Source organism: Callithrix jacchus, chromosome 21 (assembly GCF_049354715.1).
Source record: "Callithrix jacchus isolate 240 chromosome 21, calJac240_pri, whole genome shotgun sequence".
In the NCBI taxonomy this organism is placed as follows: Eukaryota; Metazoa; Chordata; class Mammalia; order Primates; family Cebidae; genus Callithrix; species Callithrix jacchus.
This window is the reverse complement of record NC_133522.1, coordinates 24,799,518-24,817,751: the sequence shown is the minus strand read 5'-3', so window position 1 is coordinate 24,817,751 and position 18,234 is coordinate 24,799,518. Positions and strand designations below refer to the sequence as shown.

At 39.0% G+C, this 18,234-nt stretch overlaps 1 protein-coding gene and 1 long non-coding RNA gene across 12 annotated transcripts in view; one reads left to right on the top strand and one right to left on the bottom strand.

Moving 5' to 3' along the window:
* The window catches only part of LOC144580648 (uncharacterized), a 438,055-nt gene extending 431,244 nt beyond the window's left edge, over positions 1-6,811 (bottom strand). For all 4 annotated transcript variants that reach the window (XR_013530590.1, XR_013530588.1, XR_013530589.1 and 1 more), the window contains exon 1: positions 6,618-6,811. This is a non-coding gene — a long non-coding RNA (uncharacterized LOC144580648). The remainder of the gene's footprint in view (positions 1-6,617) is intronic.
* C21H21orf91 (chromosome 21 C21orf91 homolog) overlaps positions 6,563-18,234 on the top strand; it is a 36,140-nt gene continuing 24,468 nt past the window's right edge. For 3 of the 8 annotated variants that reach the window (XM_078358594.1, XM_078358593.1, XM_035283241.3), the window contains exons 1-2: positions 6,563-6,709; positions 7,877-8,010. In XM_078358594.1, the coding sequence (XP_078214720.1) occupies positions 7,884-8,010 (127 nt within the window). In that variant the 5' untranslated portion in view covers positions 6,563-6,709; positions 7,877-7,883. Of the gene's footprint in view, positions 6,710-6,836; positions 6,945-7,062; positions 7,380-7,876; positions 8,011-18,234 lie in introns of those variants that run through there. The other 5 variants (XM_017967144.4, XM_008986509.5, XM_035283236.3 and 2 more) reach the window with 3 other exon arrangements.

Here is an 18,234-nt window from a genome sequence, read left to right as displayed (position 1 = left end):
ATAACTTTGAGTTGTCTCCCTAGGGGAAGGTGTTGAATGTGCTCTTTGTGGCTTGCCCAGAGAGACGATGAGAGTGAGAAGAATATACACAGAAACTTGGCAGCCAGAGTTTCAGACTGTGGGAGAGGCAGCAAAAAATCTAAAAATTATCCACCCATTATTCTTAGGCACAAAAATAGGCTACATTTTCCTGTGTCCCTCACAGACTGATGTAACCATGTGACTAAATTATCAACAATGAAATGTGAAATATGAGTAGATGTGACATGTGCCTGCCTCTTCAGATCTGGGCCTTTTAAGAGCAGCGTACCTCCTTCACACTATCCCCCTTTTCCAGTGGCTGAAATCTGGATGCCGTCCTGACCTCGCACCAGATGACAAGGTCCTATAGGACAGAAGAGTCACAAAATGGAAGAAACCTGGGTCCTTAAATCACCATGTGAAGGAGAGCTACTACCAACCTGAGGTACCTACCTTCAGTTATTACATGAGGAAAAATCATTCTCTTGTATCCTCCTCTAACACAAACATTTTACTAAGGCACAAATTATCTTCTATATATTTTAAGATAGCGAAAAAGAAACATCATACACTTTGGAAGCCTTTCTTTCAAAAAAGCTAAAATGTTTTCAGTTTTGACACTTACATTTTCCAGTTATTTTGGAAAAAAAAAAAAAAACTATGGTGGAATCCCTTATTTCAGACTATAGATAGTGAATTATTATACGCTTAACATATCAGATTTAGCAAAATAATGAAAACAGCAGGAAACAAAATGTCATTTGCCAATGTGGTACTTATAGACATCTTCATGGTGCTATAGCAATTGAAATGCAAATTTATTTCATTGCCATTAAAATCTCCTTTCCAATTGCAATTACTTAATGCCTTGCTCTTACACTAAGTAGTAAATTTCTCAAGAGGAGGGACTTTGCTTTGCTGTCTACTGTGTAACTAATACCTGGTACAGTATCTCAATACAATGTGCATTTAATAAATACTTATCGAATGAATAAATCAGTGATTGATTGGATGAAGAAATTTCATTTTTCATTGGTTTTAACTTTTGTGAAAAAAGAATGTTTAGTAGAAATTCAAAAAGCAGAAAAGCAAAAAAGTTGTACTTTTTTGACTACCCTTAATGCTGTTAAATAGAACTAAATATGGCCTGAGAAAGCTTCTGTACTTCCATACTTGAGTCCTAGTGGACAAACCATAAGCTAACATAGTAGGTAGACAAGACTGAAAACCTACCTTAGGAGAATGCTTCTGTGGCATACTTCAGCTACTCACATGCTGCTGAATGTTTCAACTGTATTCAAATAAGGCAAATGCCAAGCTGTAACCAATCCAGCTGTTTCTGTACCTCACTTCCATTTTCTGTACATCACTTTCTCTTTTTTTGTCTATCAATTGCTCTGATTATGAGGCATCATGGAGTCTCTGCGGATCTGCTGTGATTCTGGAAGCTGCCTGATTTGTGAACCCTTTTTTTTCCTTGCTCAGTTAAACTCTGTTAAATTTAATTTGCCTGAGGTTTTTCTTTTAACAATGCTATAATTCTCTCATCATCAAACTTTAAAATTGTATCTAATTCAATGGATACACCAATGGTAAACTCAGAAATATGGCTGGATTTTAATTTCTAGCTTGAGTATTCTATACCCAAAGCCTAATACTTATACAATGGAATATATATTTAAAAAAAAAACCTCTGGTAAACTATGAAACAGACTTTTCTAACTTCAGACATCAATACTAAACTTTCCTTTTATCACCTTGAATTTAGCAATGGGGACTGTGCACATTACTGAAGACTTGATTCGGCTCACAGTAGAAAAAAAATCAATAGTTTGGTAGTTAACTCCCAATCTTCTCCCAGAAATGTCAACATGGAATTTATCCACAGACTGAAAATAGGTTTGCTTTGTTCTGCTTCCAAACAAGACAATGCATCAGCAGACAGCTTACCCATAATGTCAGCATTACTAAAACTATAGGTAATAAATCCCTTTAATGCAAATATCTGTATCTCACACTTTCGGAGGGATGCTTGTCTAAGCTTAAGAGGAGCCATAATTTTAAGAGTGATATTTTCTTCAGAGTTAAAGATTCCAGAAGAGCAGCACTAGCCTCCCTGTGCAGAATCTTATAAGAATTAGACTTTTAGAAAATGGGTGAATGAAAATGAAATAAGCCTGCCAAATTGTTAAACATGGGTGGAAATCAAAAATATTTTAAATAATAATAGTTATTATTATTATTATTATTACTGAGATGGAGTCTTTCTCTGTCACCCAGGCTGGAGTTCAGAGGCACGATCTCAGCTCACTGCAACCTTCACCTCCCAGGTTCAAGTGTTTCTTATGCCTCAGCATCCCAAGTAGCTGGGATTACAAGTGCACACCACCACACCTGGCTAATTTTTTGTAGTTCAGTAGACAAAGGGTTTCACCATGTTAGTCAGGCTGGTCTCAAACTCCTGATCTCAAATGATCCACCCAGCTGGGCCTCCCAAAGTACTGGGATTGCAGGCATGAGCCACCATGCCTGGCCTAAATAAATTATTTTAAAACAAAGATATATTGCTTTCTCCATTATTAAAAATAAGAAATAGTTTAGATAGGTATTTTAACCGCAAATATATTAAGTCAGCATTGCATCTAAGATTAAAAATGTAATTGTCAGTGTTTATTAATCAATTTTAATTGTTAATGGGATTCTTTCATTCAATAAATATTGAGCACTGCAGCAGAGATTGCTTGCTGTAAATTCCAATATCTGTGTTCCCTCTTTTAGAAGCCCTGACTTTTAGCTGATCATATGGACATCTGGAATGAATATGTGGTCCCCAAGTCCCCACCTCAGCTTGAGTCCAGAAGACAGAGGTTGCAGTGACTCAAGATTGCACCTCTGCAATCCAGTCTGGGTGACAGAGCAACTGTGTCTCAAGGGAAAAAAAAAGAACGCAACATGCATACCTAAAAACTTTGAAGATCAGAGCCACCACACTCACCCTAGCTGCTCAATTCTAGACTTCAACGTAAGAGAAAAAAATAAACTCCAACTTTTTTTTGAGACAGGGCTCACTCTGTTGCCCAGGCAACATGACATGATATCAGCTAACTGCAGCCTTGACCTCCTGTGCTCAAGCAAATCCTCCCACCTCAGCTTCTTGAGTAGCTGGTCCTATAGGCCTATGCCACAACACCCAGCTAATTTTTGGGGGTCTTTTGTAGAGACAGGGTTTCACCATGTTCCCCAGGCTGGTCATGAATTCTTGGGCTCAAGTGATCCTCCTGCCTCAGGCTTCCGAAAGTGCTGGGATTGCAAGCATGAGCCAGAGTGTCTGCCCATGTCCAACTTTTTACATCACTGTTACTTGGGGTTTTTACATTACTTACAGTGAAATGATCCTACTGGATTCAAACACAAATTATAAGATATTATCATTTCTAAGCGTTAAAGTAAAAAAAGATGAGTAAGGCCAAGTTTCTGCATACAATCAGCTTAAAATTTAGCAGCAATAATGATGTAGAAAGAGTACCAGACTAGATTACAACAGATTTTTCCTGTTTAATAGGTTTCAAACCAATTCCCTTCCTCTGGTAAAACCAACCACTTTTCTTTAGGGAGACTTGTCTTCCATATCTTGAGATCCAATTTTAATTCCTATACCCCCCACTCCTGAGCCAACTTCAATTATTTGAGAATGGAGGAAGAGCTGGAAAATCTAACACAGCCTAGCCAATTAAAGTACTAGCAATTGTATCTGATTCAGAGATGAGCATATGAATTACATTTGGCCATTCAGAATCCCACTGTATTAATCAGCTATCACTGCAAAGTGTTGGAAAACTGAACAACCCACAACTCAGTACTTGTATTAATCTGTTCTCACACTGCTACTAGAAACTACCTGAGACTGTGGGTAGTTTATAAAGAAAAGATCTTTAATCGACTCACAGTACGGCAGGCTGTACAGGAGGCACGGCTGGAGAGACGACAAGAAACTTACAATCATTGGTGGAAGGTGAAAGGGAAGCAAGCACATCTTCACACAGTGACAGGAGAGAGAGAGCACAAAGGGAAGCGCTACACACTTCCAAACAACCATATATCATAAGAATTCACTATGAGGAGAACAGCAAGGAAGAAACACACCCCCATGATTTAATCACCTCCCACAAGGTTCTTCCTCAACATTGGGAATTAGAATTCAACATGCGACTTGGGTGGACACAGAGCCTCTGGTTATAAGGGCTCATGTGATTAGATTGGGCTCACCCCAATAATCCAGAATAACCTATTTTAAAGTCTATAACCTTAATTATATCTACAAAGTCTCTTTTGCTATGTTAACATACATATTCAAAAGACCCAAGAATTAAGATGTGGCTGTCTTTCTTTTTTTTTTTTTTTTTTTTTGAGACAGAGTCTTACTCTGTCACGCAGGATGGGGTATAGTGGCATGCACCACCATTCCTGCCTAGTTTTTCTAGGTTTTTTTTTTTTTTTTTTTTTTTGGTAGAGATGGGTTTCATGGTGTTTCCCAGGCTGGTCTTGAACACCCAGGCTCAAATGATCAGCCCAAATCAGCCTCCCAAAACGCTAAGATTACGGGTGTGAGCCACCATGCCCCACTGATCCCCAGTGTTGGAGGTGAAGCCTGGCTGGGGACCGGGAGCAGTGGGGCTGGATCTTGGGTATGGATCCCTGATGAATGGCTTGGTGCCATTCTCTAGGGAATGAGTCAATTCCCACTCTTAATTCCCAATGACACTAATTGTTTTGTTTCGTTTTGTTTGTTTAAAAAAAAAAAAAAAAAAAGAGAGAGAGAGCTTGGAATCTCTTCCTCTCTCTCTTGCTTGCTCTCTGGCCATGTGATGTCCGTACACACTGGCTATCCTTTGCCTCCTATCACGAATGGAAGCAGCCAGAGGCCGTCACCAGAAGCAGATGCTGGCACCATGTTTCTTGTACAGCCTTCAGAACCATGAGCCAAATATACCTCTTTTCTGTATAAATTATCCAGCCTTGGGTGTTCCTTTATAGGAACATAAACTGATTAAGACCAGCAGTAAAAAGAAACCACTGTTATAACACACCATTATGAATCTCAAAAAAAACATGCTGAATGACAACATCCAATCACAAATGAACACACTGCTTAATTCCACGTCCATGAATTTCTATAACAGATGAAATTAAACACTTAGTCATATAAATTAGGTCCCATGTTGGAGGAGCTTGACCAGAAAGGAACAGAAAGAAATGTTGGGACTGTGGAAATATTCTATATTTTCACCGGGTAGCGGTTACTCAAGTGTATGTATTTGTCAAAGAGCGTTTTTTAAATGGGCAAATTTTATTTCTGTAAATTATTCTTTGATATTTTTTTAAAAGCCAGCAACGAGAGTTTTAAGAATAGCAAGTAAACAATGTGAAATGCCATAGAAAGGAAGACAACTCTGAGAATTGAAAAGAACTTGTTTCAATTTTTAAAATTTAGTGATTTTAGAACACTTTAATGACTCGTTTTAAGAGTCCTTTTTTAAAGAATCCTTTTTATTGAAAAGATGGGTAGAATCCAAGATGCAAGATATTTTAGTCGTAGTTACCTAGAATGAGAAATTCAAAGAGGAAAGGCACAGGCTTTTCTATTTCAGTTAGTGCGTCTCAAACTTCGATGAACATAGGACTCACCTGGGGGGTCTCGTTAAAGTGCAGATACTGATTTAGAAAATCTCAGGTGGGACCTGAGAGGCTACATCTCTTAATAGGAAAACAGATAACGTCAATGTTGCTGGTTCATCTACTACAATTTAGGTAGCAAGGACACAGATCGCTCCTCTGAGGCACAGATGGCATAGAGAGCTAATTTGGCCCAGAAGTTTCCAGGATTTATGGAGTCCATTCCTGCCATCGGTTCAAGAATGCCTACACGTAGACTGACAGGCCAGCCCTCTTTCTACTTGAGTGCAACCAGAACATGTGCATACGATGCTGTGGAAAATAGCATTGATCTTAGGTCAGTAGCCTTGGGTTCAAATTCCAGCCAGTCCCTAACCAACTGTGATAACTTGGGTCAATTACTCCCAGGCTGCAAAATGAGAGAACAGTTTTTGTTTCTTCTCTCTAGGTTATTGTGAGGATTACAACAGAAAATGTAAGTGAAAGTACTGTATAAACCATACCCTAAAAAAACCAGAATAGCTTAAATAAAAATCAAGCAGAGTTTTGAAAACCAAGCAGGACCTAAAAATAAGAGTTGGGGCTCTGGGATTTTCCCCGTGGGCGTTGAGGGATGTACCATATTGGGGAAGGGGCGCCCACAACAAATCCATTTAAATACCTTCTGTATTTGAAATTATGCCTCTATCACGACACCTGAATATGAACTTTTTCTTCATTACCTACTTCAGCTGGCACTTAACTACAAGTTCAGTGAGAGTATTCTGCTTCTTTCTCCCGAAGTTGAAGAGCCACCCACGCACCTCTCGGTTTCTCCCGTCCACCCGCAGCCTTCCTGCCCCTGCAGCTGCGGCCTCCGCCCCGGGGCAGTAGTTTGCTCTACGCTGAAGGGAGAGGTGGCACGGACTCGTCTATCTACTAACCTCGAGGAGGGGGATGTGAGGAGCTACGTTCCAGAGAACCGTAAGAAACTCCAGCCAGGACACACGGGATCACAGGAGGACTCGAGTCGAAGGTGCGACGAAGGTGTAGGAGCGGAGAAGCGGGCCCATAGCAGCCCTGCGAGAGCGCAGGTGTGCCCATGGCCGCAACCCCCTCCCCACAGCCTTCACCGGATGGCGCCGGCGGGAGAGGGTGGGGCTAGGCGCGCGGCGGCCGCCTTCGCTGCAGCCGCCTCCGCTGCGGCCGGAAACAATAGTGGAGGAACCCGAGCCGTGTAGAACGGCAGTGGTGGCCCGCGAAGCAGGACGGTAAAGACCCCGCACCCCTTCTCCTGTCCTGCCTGAGTCCCGACGCTCTGTCCCATCGGCCAGCCTCCTTCGAGTTCCGAGCCCCGTGGCCCCTCGCGCTACTGCGCGCCAGGCGCCCGGACTGACGGAGAGACGGTTGCGGGTCCTCTACTCCCTGCGGGCAGCAGCGCGCCCCCAACGCTGGAGGCCAAACGAGGACCAGGCTCCCCGAAATGCTGAGGCTGGGCGAACCGGCCGCCGTGGCCTTCGGACGCTTTCTTCCGTTAGGGAGGAATCCCAGAGCGATGGGACGAGGCGCCCCCGCCCGCTGGGCTCCAGTCCGCGGCTCCCCCAGCTCCGTCTTGGGCCCCTCTGGCGGTGCCCGCACCGCGAAGCCGCCCCTCGGCCTTCTTCGGTGTAATTGCCCCGGACGGGGACGCCCTCCTCGGGTGTTCGGTACCCACGTGCATTTTTCTGCTGCCAACCTCCGTCCGATGCGAAGCTTCGCAACTCTGAGTTGCGAGACGCATCTAAGGTTCCCCCAGTGAAGTTGGCAGTGTCCCGTGCAGGTCGTTTTTCCTGTTTCTCACAGCGTTAACTAGGTTGACAGAACCTGGTAGCTCGAAAAGGCCTCGCTCCTAAGCTCTCTGATTATTCAATGTTGGGGTCCGAAGGAGGAGGACTAGAATGCCCACAAACTGCTTCAACTATAGGACAAAAAAAGACACGGGCATAGTGTCACCTATGGCCTGGCTTTAAGTTTTACTAGCTTTGTGTCTTCCCACAGGAAAAGTGCAATGTCGTAGTGCGAGAACGGTGATGCTTGTTTGATGGGGCTTTTGCTTTAGATGAGCTGAACATCATCCTTGTTTCCTAGAAGTTCCCAGTAAAGGGAACTACCCTAAAGGCAGGTTCTTGAAATTGTGTAACTATGCTTTTCTGTTTCTTAATAGGGGAACTATGAACGAAGAGGAGCAGTTTGTAAACATTGATTTGAATGATGACAACATTTGCAGTGTTTGTAAACTGGGAACAGACAAAGAAACACTCTCCTTCTGCCACATTTGTTTTGAGCTAAATATTGAAGGTAAGGACACAATATAGGTTTGATTTTATGGCATGAATTTAACACAGCTGCTTTGTACTGAGCTGATTATAAGGTAAAAGAAAAGTATCTTAAATGATTTGAAATTGTGCTAAGTATGAATAGTATAGAGATTTGTTAAAATAAGGTTTCTGGAAATGAAGGTGCAGTTAACAGTTATGAATTTAAGAGAAATCTTCATTTTTGAAAGACCCCTGAAACAACCCGATTTTTCCTAATACAGAAATAAGTATGAGTGTTGACCGGGAAATGTGTTTTCTGGCTTGGGAGCTTATTGAACTGTCAGATTTTAGCAGACGTGTGTTTTTCATATTAAGAAATAACAACGATTTTTTTATTCTTTCGAGCCTGTTAGCAAGTATTCGAGTGAGATGAGCCCGAACTCTTCTGAGCAGGACCGTCTTAGCTGGTAAAATATTTTAAAATTTTTAGATTAACCTCCTTTCAGTGATCCCACACACTGTTAGAAAGTTTTAAAAACTGAAAAGGTTTTTAGTATTTTTTTAATAGTGTCCCTAAAATATATGAAGAAAAATTTTCCAAATCCAAAAGAAAAAAATCAAGCCTTTTTGGAAGTATTTATTTGGGTTGGAGCAGTTAGTGCTGTCATATTAAAATTTATTTATTTATTTTTTGTTTAGCTATTTGAGTCATATTAAAAAAAAAAAAACTTAATATCCCTGCAAAAAAAAAAAAATTGGCCTGTAATTTGAATTTTGAGTTGTAATGTATCAGTAGAGAGACTTTATTAAACCTCTAGATTTTGAACAGTTTCAAAAGTTATTTCCCTTTTTCTGATATTTTTGAAATTTTCATGATATTTATTTTCTGTTTACTAAGTTGGGGGTATGAAATGTTCTTAGCGTTTAAAAAATATATACTGGGGGGTTATATACCTTGAAATTCCTGTTAGGACTTGTTATTCAGAAATTGTTATGGTCACAAACAGTATGTGTTGGGAGATTATGAATTTGCTGTGGATTACATAGGATGTTTATAACTTTGGCTTTAATAAATGTAGTGATTATAACTAATTTCAAAAGATGACATAACAGGAACAGTGGTGTATGTATTCCCTACAGTCTCAGCTACTCCAGAGGTTGAGGCGAGAGGATTGCTTGAGCCTAGGAGTTCAAGTCCAGCTTGGGCAACATAGCAAGACCCCGTCCCTAAAAAATAAAAATAAAAAGATGACTTTAAAATGTTTCTTTTGCAGTACTTAGAGTGAAAATCTAAATTTATGTTCTTTGGAAATAGAGTTGGTTTCTGTATTGTTGACACATTGTAGAATTTTAATTTTAGATGAGTAAAAACATTAGAAATTTTCTAGTCCAAACCCTGTATTTTACATTTAAGGAAACAGAGCCAGCTAGTTGGACTGCCTAGGGTTGCTGTAGTGGTGATGGCAAGCTGTTGTTAATGTGCCCGGCCCTGTGTTAAACCCCGTACGTGGATTATCTTATTTAATTCAAGATAGATTTGGAATGAGTACCATCATTATCTATTTTAAATGTGCTAGAACCCAACGTTGGAAACCTAGGAAATACAGTTTAAAGTCATATAGCTCATTATTGACAGTCCTGGGTTTAAAACCTGGCAATCTGATTCAAGTATATGTGATCTTAATAGCATTGATCTACTGTCAATAGTTATTTTATATCAGTAGGGCTGATGTTCTAATTCTAATTGGTTATCCTTGCTATTCTCTCAGCCAGCTTTTTCTAACAGTGTTTCCTGGCAAATCATCATTAATGGAGTTCATGCCATGGTAGAATTTTTCCATAGAACCCTAAAATTTCTTAATTGCTTTTCTAACTTTTTAAAATAAGCCTTTTAACCGGTTCTTAGTCATTATAAAGAGCATATACAGATATTTCCTCAGGTACTATCTCTTAACATTTCAGCTCTGATAATATCTCAGTATGTGAATATGGAATAAGTCCTTTATTTTTGAAGTCATAGTTGCCTTCAATGTAAAAAGGCAATTCTCAATTTGAATTGGAACTATTTCATTTAATAATCTATGTATTGTCAAGGTTTTATATATTAAAATATCAATTTAATCTTTATAAGAAAAATTAGAGTCAGATAATCTCTATCTAGTGTCAGTTATTAGCTCACAAATACACAGTTTCATTTTTACTGCAGTGATAAGCTAATGTATCACAACGGTTTTGTTTAAGATTGTAGAAAAGGGAAATGAACATCTTGAATTGCACAAAATTTTAGTTTTTAATATCAGTTTACAGGTCTTTAGAAATCAGTGGGGAAAAAAGTGATAATAATTACATACTGGAAAAACTATGAGGTATATTTTTGTCCGTAAACCTTTTAAAATGTTTTTGGAGTTTTCTTTGCTCTACCAAGTTCCCAACACAATGCCTGTCAATAGACCAGAATGTAAGAGGGACTTTTTAATGAGATTTCACTTTAGTAGTTTAGTGTAATTTTTTGTAGCTTGGTAGTATAGCTCTTGTCTTATCTTAGGAATTGCTAACTTTGCTCTAAGCCCTCTTCTCTGAAAAGAGGCTGAGTAAAAATAAATTTTCCTGGGGAATAATAACAGTTCAGCTGGTTTTGAGTCCATACTTTTGTAGGAAACAAAAATAATATTTTCTACTTTTAGGATTGTTGCTTACATCAAATCAACACTGGTTTCCTAATCAACTAGCCCCTTGTTTAAAAGCTGTGTGCATGCGTATGTTTCTAAAATGAAGACAAAGGAAGAAAGAAATAACAAAAGACAATCTAATCTTATCGAACAGATTTTGTATTCTGGGCATGGCTCTAAATTGGCTTTTTCTGTGACTTTACAATAATGAAAAGGAAAGAGGAGCCTAAATTTTATATGCTTCCAAGCCACAGGTGTTATGCTTTGAGGACCTTGAGAAACACACTTTCAGGACTTAGATATTTTTAAATGTTCACAAGGTTTTTTTTTTAACCTATAATTCACCATTTGATATGGTTTGAATCTGTGTTGCAACTCAGATCTCATCTCATGTTGAAATGTAATTTCCAGTGTTCTAGGCAGAGAAATGTAATCCCCAGTGTTCTAGGCAGAGACTGGTATTAGGTGATCGGACGATGGAGGCAAAGTTCATATGAATGGGTTAGCACCGTCTCCTCAGTGATGTTCTCATGACAGTGAGTGAGTGAGTTATCATGAGATCTGGTTGTTTAAAAGTGCATAGCACCTCCCCCTCACTCTCTTCCTCCTACTCTAGCCTGTGAAGTGTCGGCTCCCCCTTTGCCTTCTGCCTTGATTGTAAGTTCCCTGAGGCCTCCCCAGAAGCTGATGCCACCATGCTTCCTGTACAGCCTGTGGAATTGTGAGCCAGTTAAACCTCTTTTCTTTATAAATTACCCAGTCTCAGGTATTTCTTTATAGCAATGCAAGAATGGACTAATACGCCATTAAAATACATTGTCTGCTTCTCAGATTAGGAGACAGATGCCTGAACTTCCCAAATACAGCCTGCCCTTGGCCCTAAGACACTATAAACTTTTTCATACATATTAATGACCAGATACTCTAATATGCATCTTAGTTCAATGTACTGAAATCTCTAAAGATATTTAATGACCAACTCATTACCATTCCCTAAGGAATACAAAGAGGAAGGTAGGCCAGGGTGGTTATGAGCCAGTAATGGAACTCCACTGTAAGGTAACAAAGCCCAAACTGCTTGAGCAGGAAAAGATCCAGGGCTCCAGTACTGTTGGTTCATATTATCAGTTTTCATCTTGCGCTAGAATAGTGTGCAAATAATTCTTAGAGCATTTCTCTCTTCTTATAATTGACTTGCTTTCTTTTCCATAAAGAAAACTTTTTTTTTAAAGCTAGCTTAGCTGAGAATACTTTAGCTTTTTTTTTGTTTTTTTAAATAAGGGTTTCACTATGTTGCTTAGTCTGGCCTCAAGCAGTTCTCCCACCTCAGTCTCCCGGCAAGCTGAGATTACAGATGTGTATCACCTGATACCTGGCTAAAACTTTTTTATAAAATTGGACCAATTCCTGTTATACAGGTTGAGCATTCAAAATCCAAACCGCTCCAAAATCTAATACTTTTTGAACATCTACATGATGCTCAAAGGAGATGTTTGTTGGAGCATTTTGGATTTCAGATTTTTTGGTTTGGAATGCTCAACTAGTAAGTATAATACAAATATTCCAAAATCTGAAGAAATTTGAAGGAGTTCTGGTCTCAAGTATTTCAGATAAGTGATATTCAGCCTGTACCAAAGTTTTCAGTGTAAGTTGACCTTGCTGGTTGATGAGTATGTGTCTGGCTGCTCTCTGTGTAGTTCCTCTTGGACTACTTTCTCTCAATTACTTCTTTCTAGGGACCTTTCTGCTTTCTAGAAGGAAACCCAAATTCAGCTCCTTAGTAATCTTTCCAGCAAGAAAAAAATCTGTAATACTGGTTAAGTCGTAGGTGCCTACTTTTAATTGCATTGTTCCTTGATTCTCTGTGTCTTTACCACATGCTGTTTGTGGTCAGTAGTCCGGGACCAATTTGAATCTCAGTATGAAATTCTTGATTTGGTTTGGAAGTTAGAACTGGTTATTTATGACTTGAAGAGGACATAAACTGTCCCTCTTAACTAACGGGGCCCACCACTTGGGATCAGGAAGCTATAATGAACTACTTAAATCTGGCATTAGCCTCTTTGATTTCCCATCCTGTAATGGCAAACATCATATATTAACTAAAAGTTGCACTTTGAAATATAAAGCCTAATAGGAATTCTGAACTTTAGCTTGGAGATCTTTAATATACTTATCTTAGTCCATTTTGAGTTGCTGTAACAGAATATCTGAGACTGGGTAATTTATAAAGAACAGAGATTTATTATTTCTTAGCCCTGTATTTGGGTGAGGCCCTTCATGCTGCATCACACCATGGCAGAAGGCAGGAAGTCAAGAGAGAGAGCTAAACTCACTTTTATAACAAAAAAGTGGTTTCTTATAAAAAGCTTTCTCAAGATAACTAACTCACTCCTACAATAATGACATTACTTCATTCATTTGGTCAGAGCCTTCATGACCTAATCACCTATTAGACCCCATCTCCCAATACTGTTGCTTTAAGGATTGTTTCCAAAACATGAGCTTTGAGGGACACATTCAGACCATAGCAACTTGAAAATAAAGGCTCAGAGTTAATATTTTTCCTTAACTGCCTTTTAATGTCACTTAGTTTGAACACTTTAAAAATGGCTCTGGTAGTAATACTTTATTTGAACAGGAGTAGGGATGGGTAAGAGTAGAAAGTAGGCTTAATTGGTGATAAGTTTAAATAATAGAATATTTTTAAAGAAAAAGAATTGAAACTAGGCTAACAATATCTGGTAGACTTGTGATTTAACTAACAACCCATATATGAGGAGCAGCTTCCAGACTTTTATCCCTGTCTTAATGATGGTAGCCTTATTTTTTTTCCTCCCACCTAACTTTGTTAGGCTTTCTAATTCTGAAGTCCAGGGTGTGTTTAAAGTTTAGATCATATTTGGTTGTGAAGATGTATCCTCTGCAGCAGATGAGCATATGTTCATTATGATGGTCTTGAGTGCTTTTAAAGTCAGCGATCGATAAAAATCAGTGATTTAAAATTGAAAACAAGCAGAGTATATAACCCAGAATATCCTATTAATAAGAATATCATAATTATAAATTTAAATGATTTATTGAGTACATACAAATGAAATTCTGGTTCAAAACCATCGTTCATTTATCCCAATAGTATGACAAAGATGAAAATAAATGTTTTACGAGGTATATGAAAACAACTTAAATCTAGATTGAAAGTCTTTACTTGGTCAAAATTATTCTCAAAGATAGAGTTTTCATGTTGAAATAACTTATAATATAATGGTTACTGGAGAACTGATAAAGAGACATCAGCTATCCAGAAAGGATCATTTGCTTTTATGAAGTATAATAGACACTAAAAGAGTAATTTTTCTTATTACATGCAAATAATAGTGAAGAAAGAAGACAAAAAATAGTTGAAAGAAACTAGTCCACCTGATGCTTAGTAAATATTTAGGGAATTTATACTTTTAGGCAAGTCTCCTATCTAAATATTAGTTGGATATTATTTACCAGGTATTGTACACTTTACATGCAGTTTTTAATTGTATTCTTAATACAACTGTATGAAGTAGGTGCTGTGTTATCCCAGTTTTATGAATAAGGAAAGTGAGCAGAAAGTCTGGGTAACTATTCCAAAAATCAAAAAGCTTAGAGACCCAGGGTCTCTGATTCCAAAAAACTAAATGCCTAAATTTTTGCTTCCAAAGAAAATGATATAGACTGTTAGGAATTTAGGAGCTGTTAAGTAACTTAGGCAAGATTGGAAATGAATTACATAAATGTGAATATTCAAGCAAGGACTAAATTTTGGATCCTAAGACATGCTTAATTTTTAAATAATTTCTACTCATGTTATTTAATGAATATACATTCTATGGACTATCCAGAAATACTCCTTTCTGATGACGCCATTTCCATGTAGATTATAATCTAACTGCCAACATAATCTAGTTTTGAGAAATCTTTATTGGATCGATGTTAATCAGAGAGATGGGAGGAACTAGGAAGAAAAGCAACACATGCAAGATAGTCTTGTTGCTGGTCCTTACCCAGAAGAACTATGCAGATGTCAGCTGGCAGTGAAATAGTGATTCTAACACTGCTCTCTGTCCTTCCATCATCCAGGTAATGCAGACTAGCATGTTTATGCTGATTAGCCTTTCTCTCAAGAGAGAGAATAGGAGTATGAGTGAGTGGAAGCAGGCAGTGCGGGCGCAGGTGAAGATGTCAGCACTGATCCTGAAATTGCATAGCAGCTCCCTTTTGCTTATCAGCCTCAATAGTGGATCCTGGGACAACCTGAGAGAGAGAAAAAAAGAAGTGTGACCTTTACTCCAGTTCCCAATAACTTTATCATCTCCATCTGAGACCACCTACACCTGGATTTCATTGTCCATATCACTGTCAGCATTTCGATCACAACAATTTAACAAGCATCTAGAAAGTTCCAAACATTCCCTTATCTTCCTGTCTTCTGAGCCCTCCAAACTGTTCCAACCTCTGCCCATTATCCAGTTCCAAAGCTACTTCCACATTTTCAGGTGTCTTTATAGCAATGCCCCACTCCCAGTACCAATTTTCTGTATTAGTTTATTCTTGTATTGCTATAAAGAACTACCTGAGACTGGATCACTGTTCCACAGGCTGTATAGGAAGCATGGCTAGGGAGGCCTCATGAGACTTACAATCATGACAGAAGGTGAAGGGGAAGCAGGCACATATTACATGTGCGGAGGAGGAGGAAAAGAGAAGCAGGTGTTACACACTTCTGAACAACCAGATATTGTGAGACTCACTATCATGAGAACAGCAAGGGGAAGTTTGCTCCCATGATCCAGTCACCTCCTACCCGGGCCCCCCTCCAACATTGCTTATTACAATTTGACATGATATTTGGGTGGGAACACAAATCCAAACCATATCAATTTTATTTCTACTATATACTAGAATAAATACAGTATAGATAAAATATAATTCCTGCATGTCAGAAAGTTCTCCAGGAAATTCAGTTTTAAGTTACCAGGTTATTTATTAACAAAATGTATTGGATAAATATCAGTCATAGATATTCTGGAAAGTAAAATCTCAGAATTCTCCATTGAGACTGAATATGGGACAATTTAATTTAGTTCCACACTTCTTATAGCCTCTGTCTTTTCCATCTCCGCCTCTTCTTTTTTTTCTTTTTCCTTTTTTTTTTTTTTGAGACGGAGCCTTGCTCTGTTGCCCAGGCTGGAGTGCAGTGGCATGATCTTGGCTCACTCTGCCTCCCGGGTTCAAGTGCTTCTCCTGCCTTAGCCCCCCCAAGTAGCTGGGATTACAGGCACTCACCACCATACCCGGCTAATTTTTGTATTTTTAGTAGAGATGAGGTTTCAGCATGTTGGCCAGACTTGTCTCAAACTCCTGACCTCAGGTGATCCACCCACCTTGGCCTCCCAAAGTGCTGGTATAACAGACCTGAGCCACCATGCCCAGCCTCCCACTCTTGTTAATTCACCTATTTACTCTCTCCTCCATTCGTTTTACTAACTCATCAGCTTGTCAACCTAAAATTACTTTCTGTGTAACCTGGCAGATTGGCTAAAGGAATGATTAGCATATCAGAAATGATCATGTCTTCATATACAAAAGAAAGAAAAAGTCAAGGAAAAAAAGTTTCCCTTTTTTCCTTAAGCCATAGTTCTTTACAGAGCAGTTCGTTGGGGTCTCTTATTGTTTCTCCTCCCAACTATTCTTCAGCACCCTCTAATTTGCCAGCCTCTTTTGCTCTCATCAGTAATCACTTAGAGCTCTCTGGGCAATAAACAGGTTCATGTTACTGTAATTTTCAAATTTTCTGACATTTAACATTTCCCTGTTTGTTGAAATACTCAACTCCCTCAATCCTGGTCTCTTTTTTTATGTGTTGTTTTTATTACCATGGCTCAACTGTACTTCTGTAAGCTGATAAAGTTAAGCTGGAACTCCACAAACTTAAATTGTGAGGCCAAATCTTTATTCTGAGCACCAGACTCATATATCCTACCTGCTGGGCCTCTCCATGTAGATATTTTTCAGGTGTTGAGCTGAAGTTTCTTGAGCTAAATTAATCTTCTTCCATATACACATTCATTTTCTATTTCCTTAATCCTTGATTCATGTGGAACACCAGGCCTGACCTCCCAAGAGATTTTGATTCATTAGACATCTAGGGTTGAGACTAGGAATTTGAATTTTAACAAGAATTTCGGCTGACTCTTATGCTGGTGATCTAAGGACCAGGTTCTTCAGGAACCATGGAGAGTTCTGTAGGTGTAGTGATGAGTTGGGGCTCGTATCTATCCTGATGTCTGCTTTTCAAGCCGTGTGCCCTATCAGGGATGGTTTTCCAATTTGCAAAGGCAAATTGAACTCTGGGCTCAGCACTTCTCTCCTGTCCACCCTCTCCATGTAGTCTGTCTCTGAATCATATTGATTCTCCAGTTTGTTCCCTACTTGTCATTCTCTCTGCTGTACCTTAGTCCAAGCCATTATTTCTTCTTACCTGTATTACCTCAAGAACCACTTAATTGGTTTCATAGGCTTGATCCTCTCCCCCACCCCTACTCCTCACTTCCAACACCTATCATTCAGTACCACCATAAAGATCTTTAAAGTACAAATTCGATCATGCCATTTCGTTTACATAAAACTCTTAAATCATTGTCTGCCATTTTCCGCAGGCTAATTACTAACTCTCTAACATGGCATGTCATTCTTATGACCAGGAACCTGCTTAACTGGCCACCTTCATCTTTCATTACCCTCCACAGGCACTTTACAGCCAGTCATGCTCTCCTGCCTTCAGTCTCCCTTTCTTTCTGTCTCACTTCTGTGCCTTTACTTATCTAGTGCCCTCTGTCCTGAACATCATTTACTTTCCTTCCTCCTTGTTTGCGGCTGCCTATCTTTTGGAGTACCTGTAATAATAAATGACAGGGGATAATAAATAACATCATTGCCTGTGTCACAGGGATGCTGTGAGGATGAGAAAAGATGATGAATATAGGAACCCTGTGTAAATACAGGTAATCAGTATGTGATGCAAATGTTAGTATTCATGTAAATAGAAATTTAGAAGAGTTTTGTTTTCATCTTATCTGAAAAGATGAAATACTATATTGAGGGTATTGCTGTGATTGGTTTGTATGTTGAACAGCTTCTTCATTAACAAAATAATTGAGTATTCTATATACATTGAGGACATTCAAATTTGTCCTGAGTTAACCTTTCAGTGATGAGGTTTTCAGTAGGTTTTTCTGCTCTAGCTTTCCTCATTTCTTCCTTTGGTAGGTGCCCAGCAAATCCATTCAAGTCAATGGTATGAATTTTGTTCAATTATCAGCAGATTTCCTCCACTCCCTTTGTAGTCTTTGGCTCTCCAACAAGGATTCCCAGATAAAATTGTGGTGGTGATTTTGGGGGGAGGCGGGCTGCTTTCATTTTAGTATTAAATACTTTTCTTTGCTAGATACATTCTTAAGAGGATTCTTACAACCAAAATAAAATTCAGAATTTTAGGATGTTTTAGGAATGCATACCATTTTAGTGTCTTAATCTTTTTATTTAACTTAGTTCATTGGAAT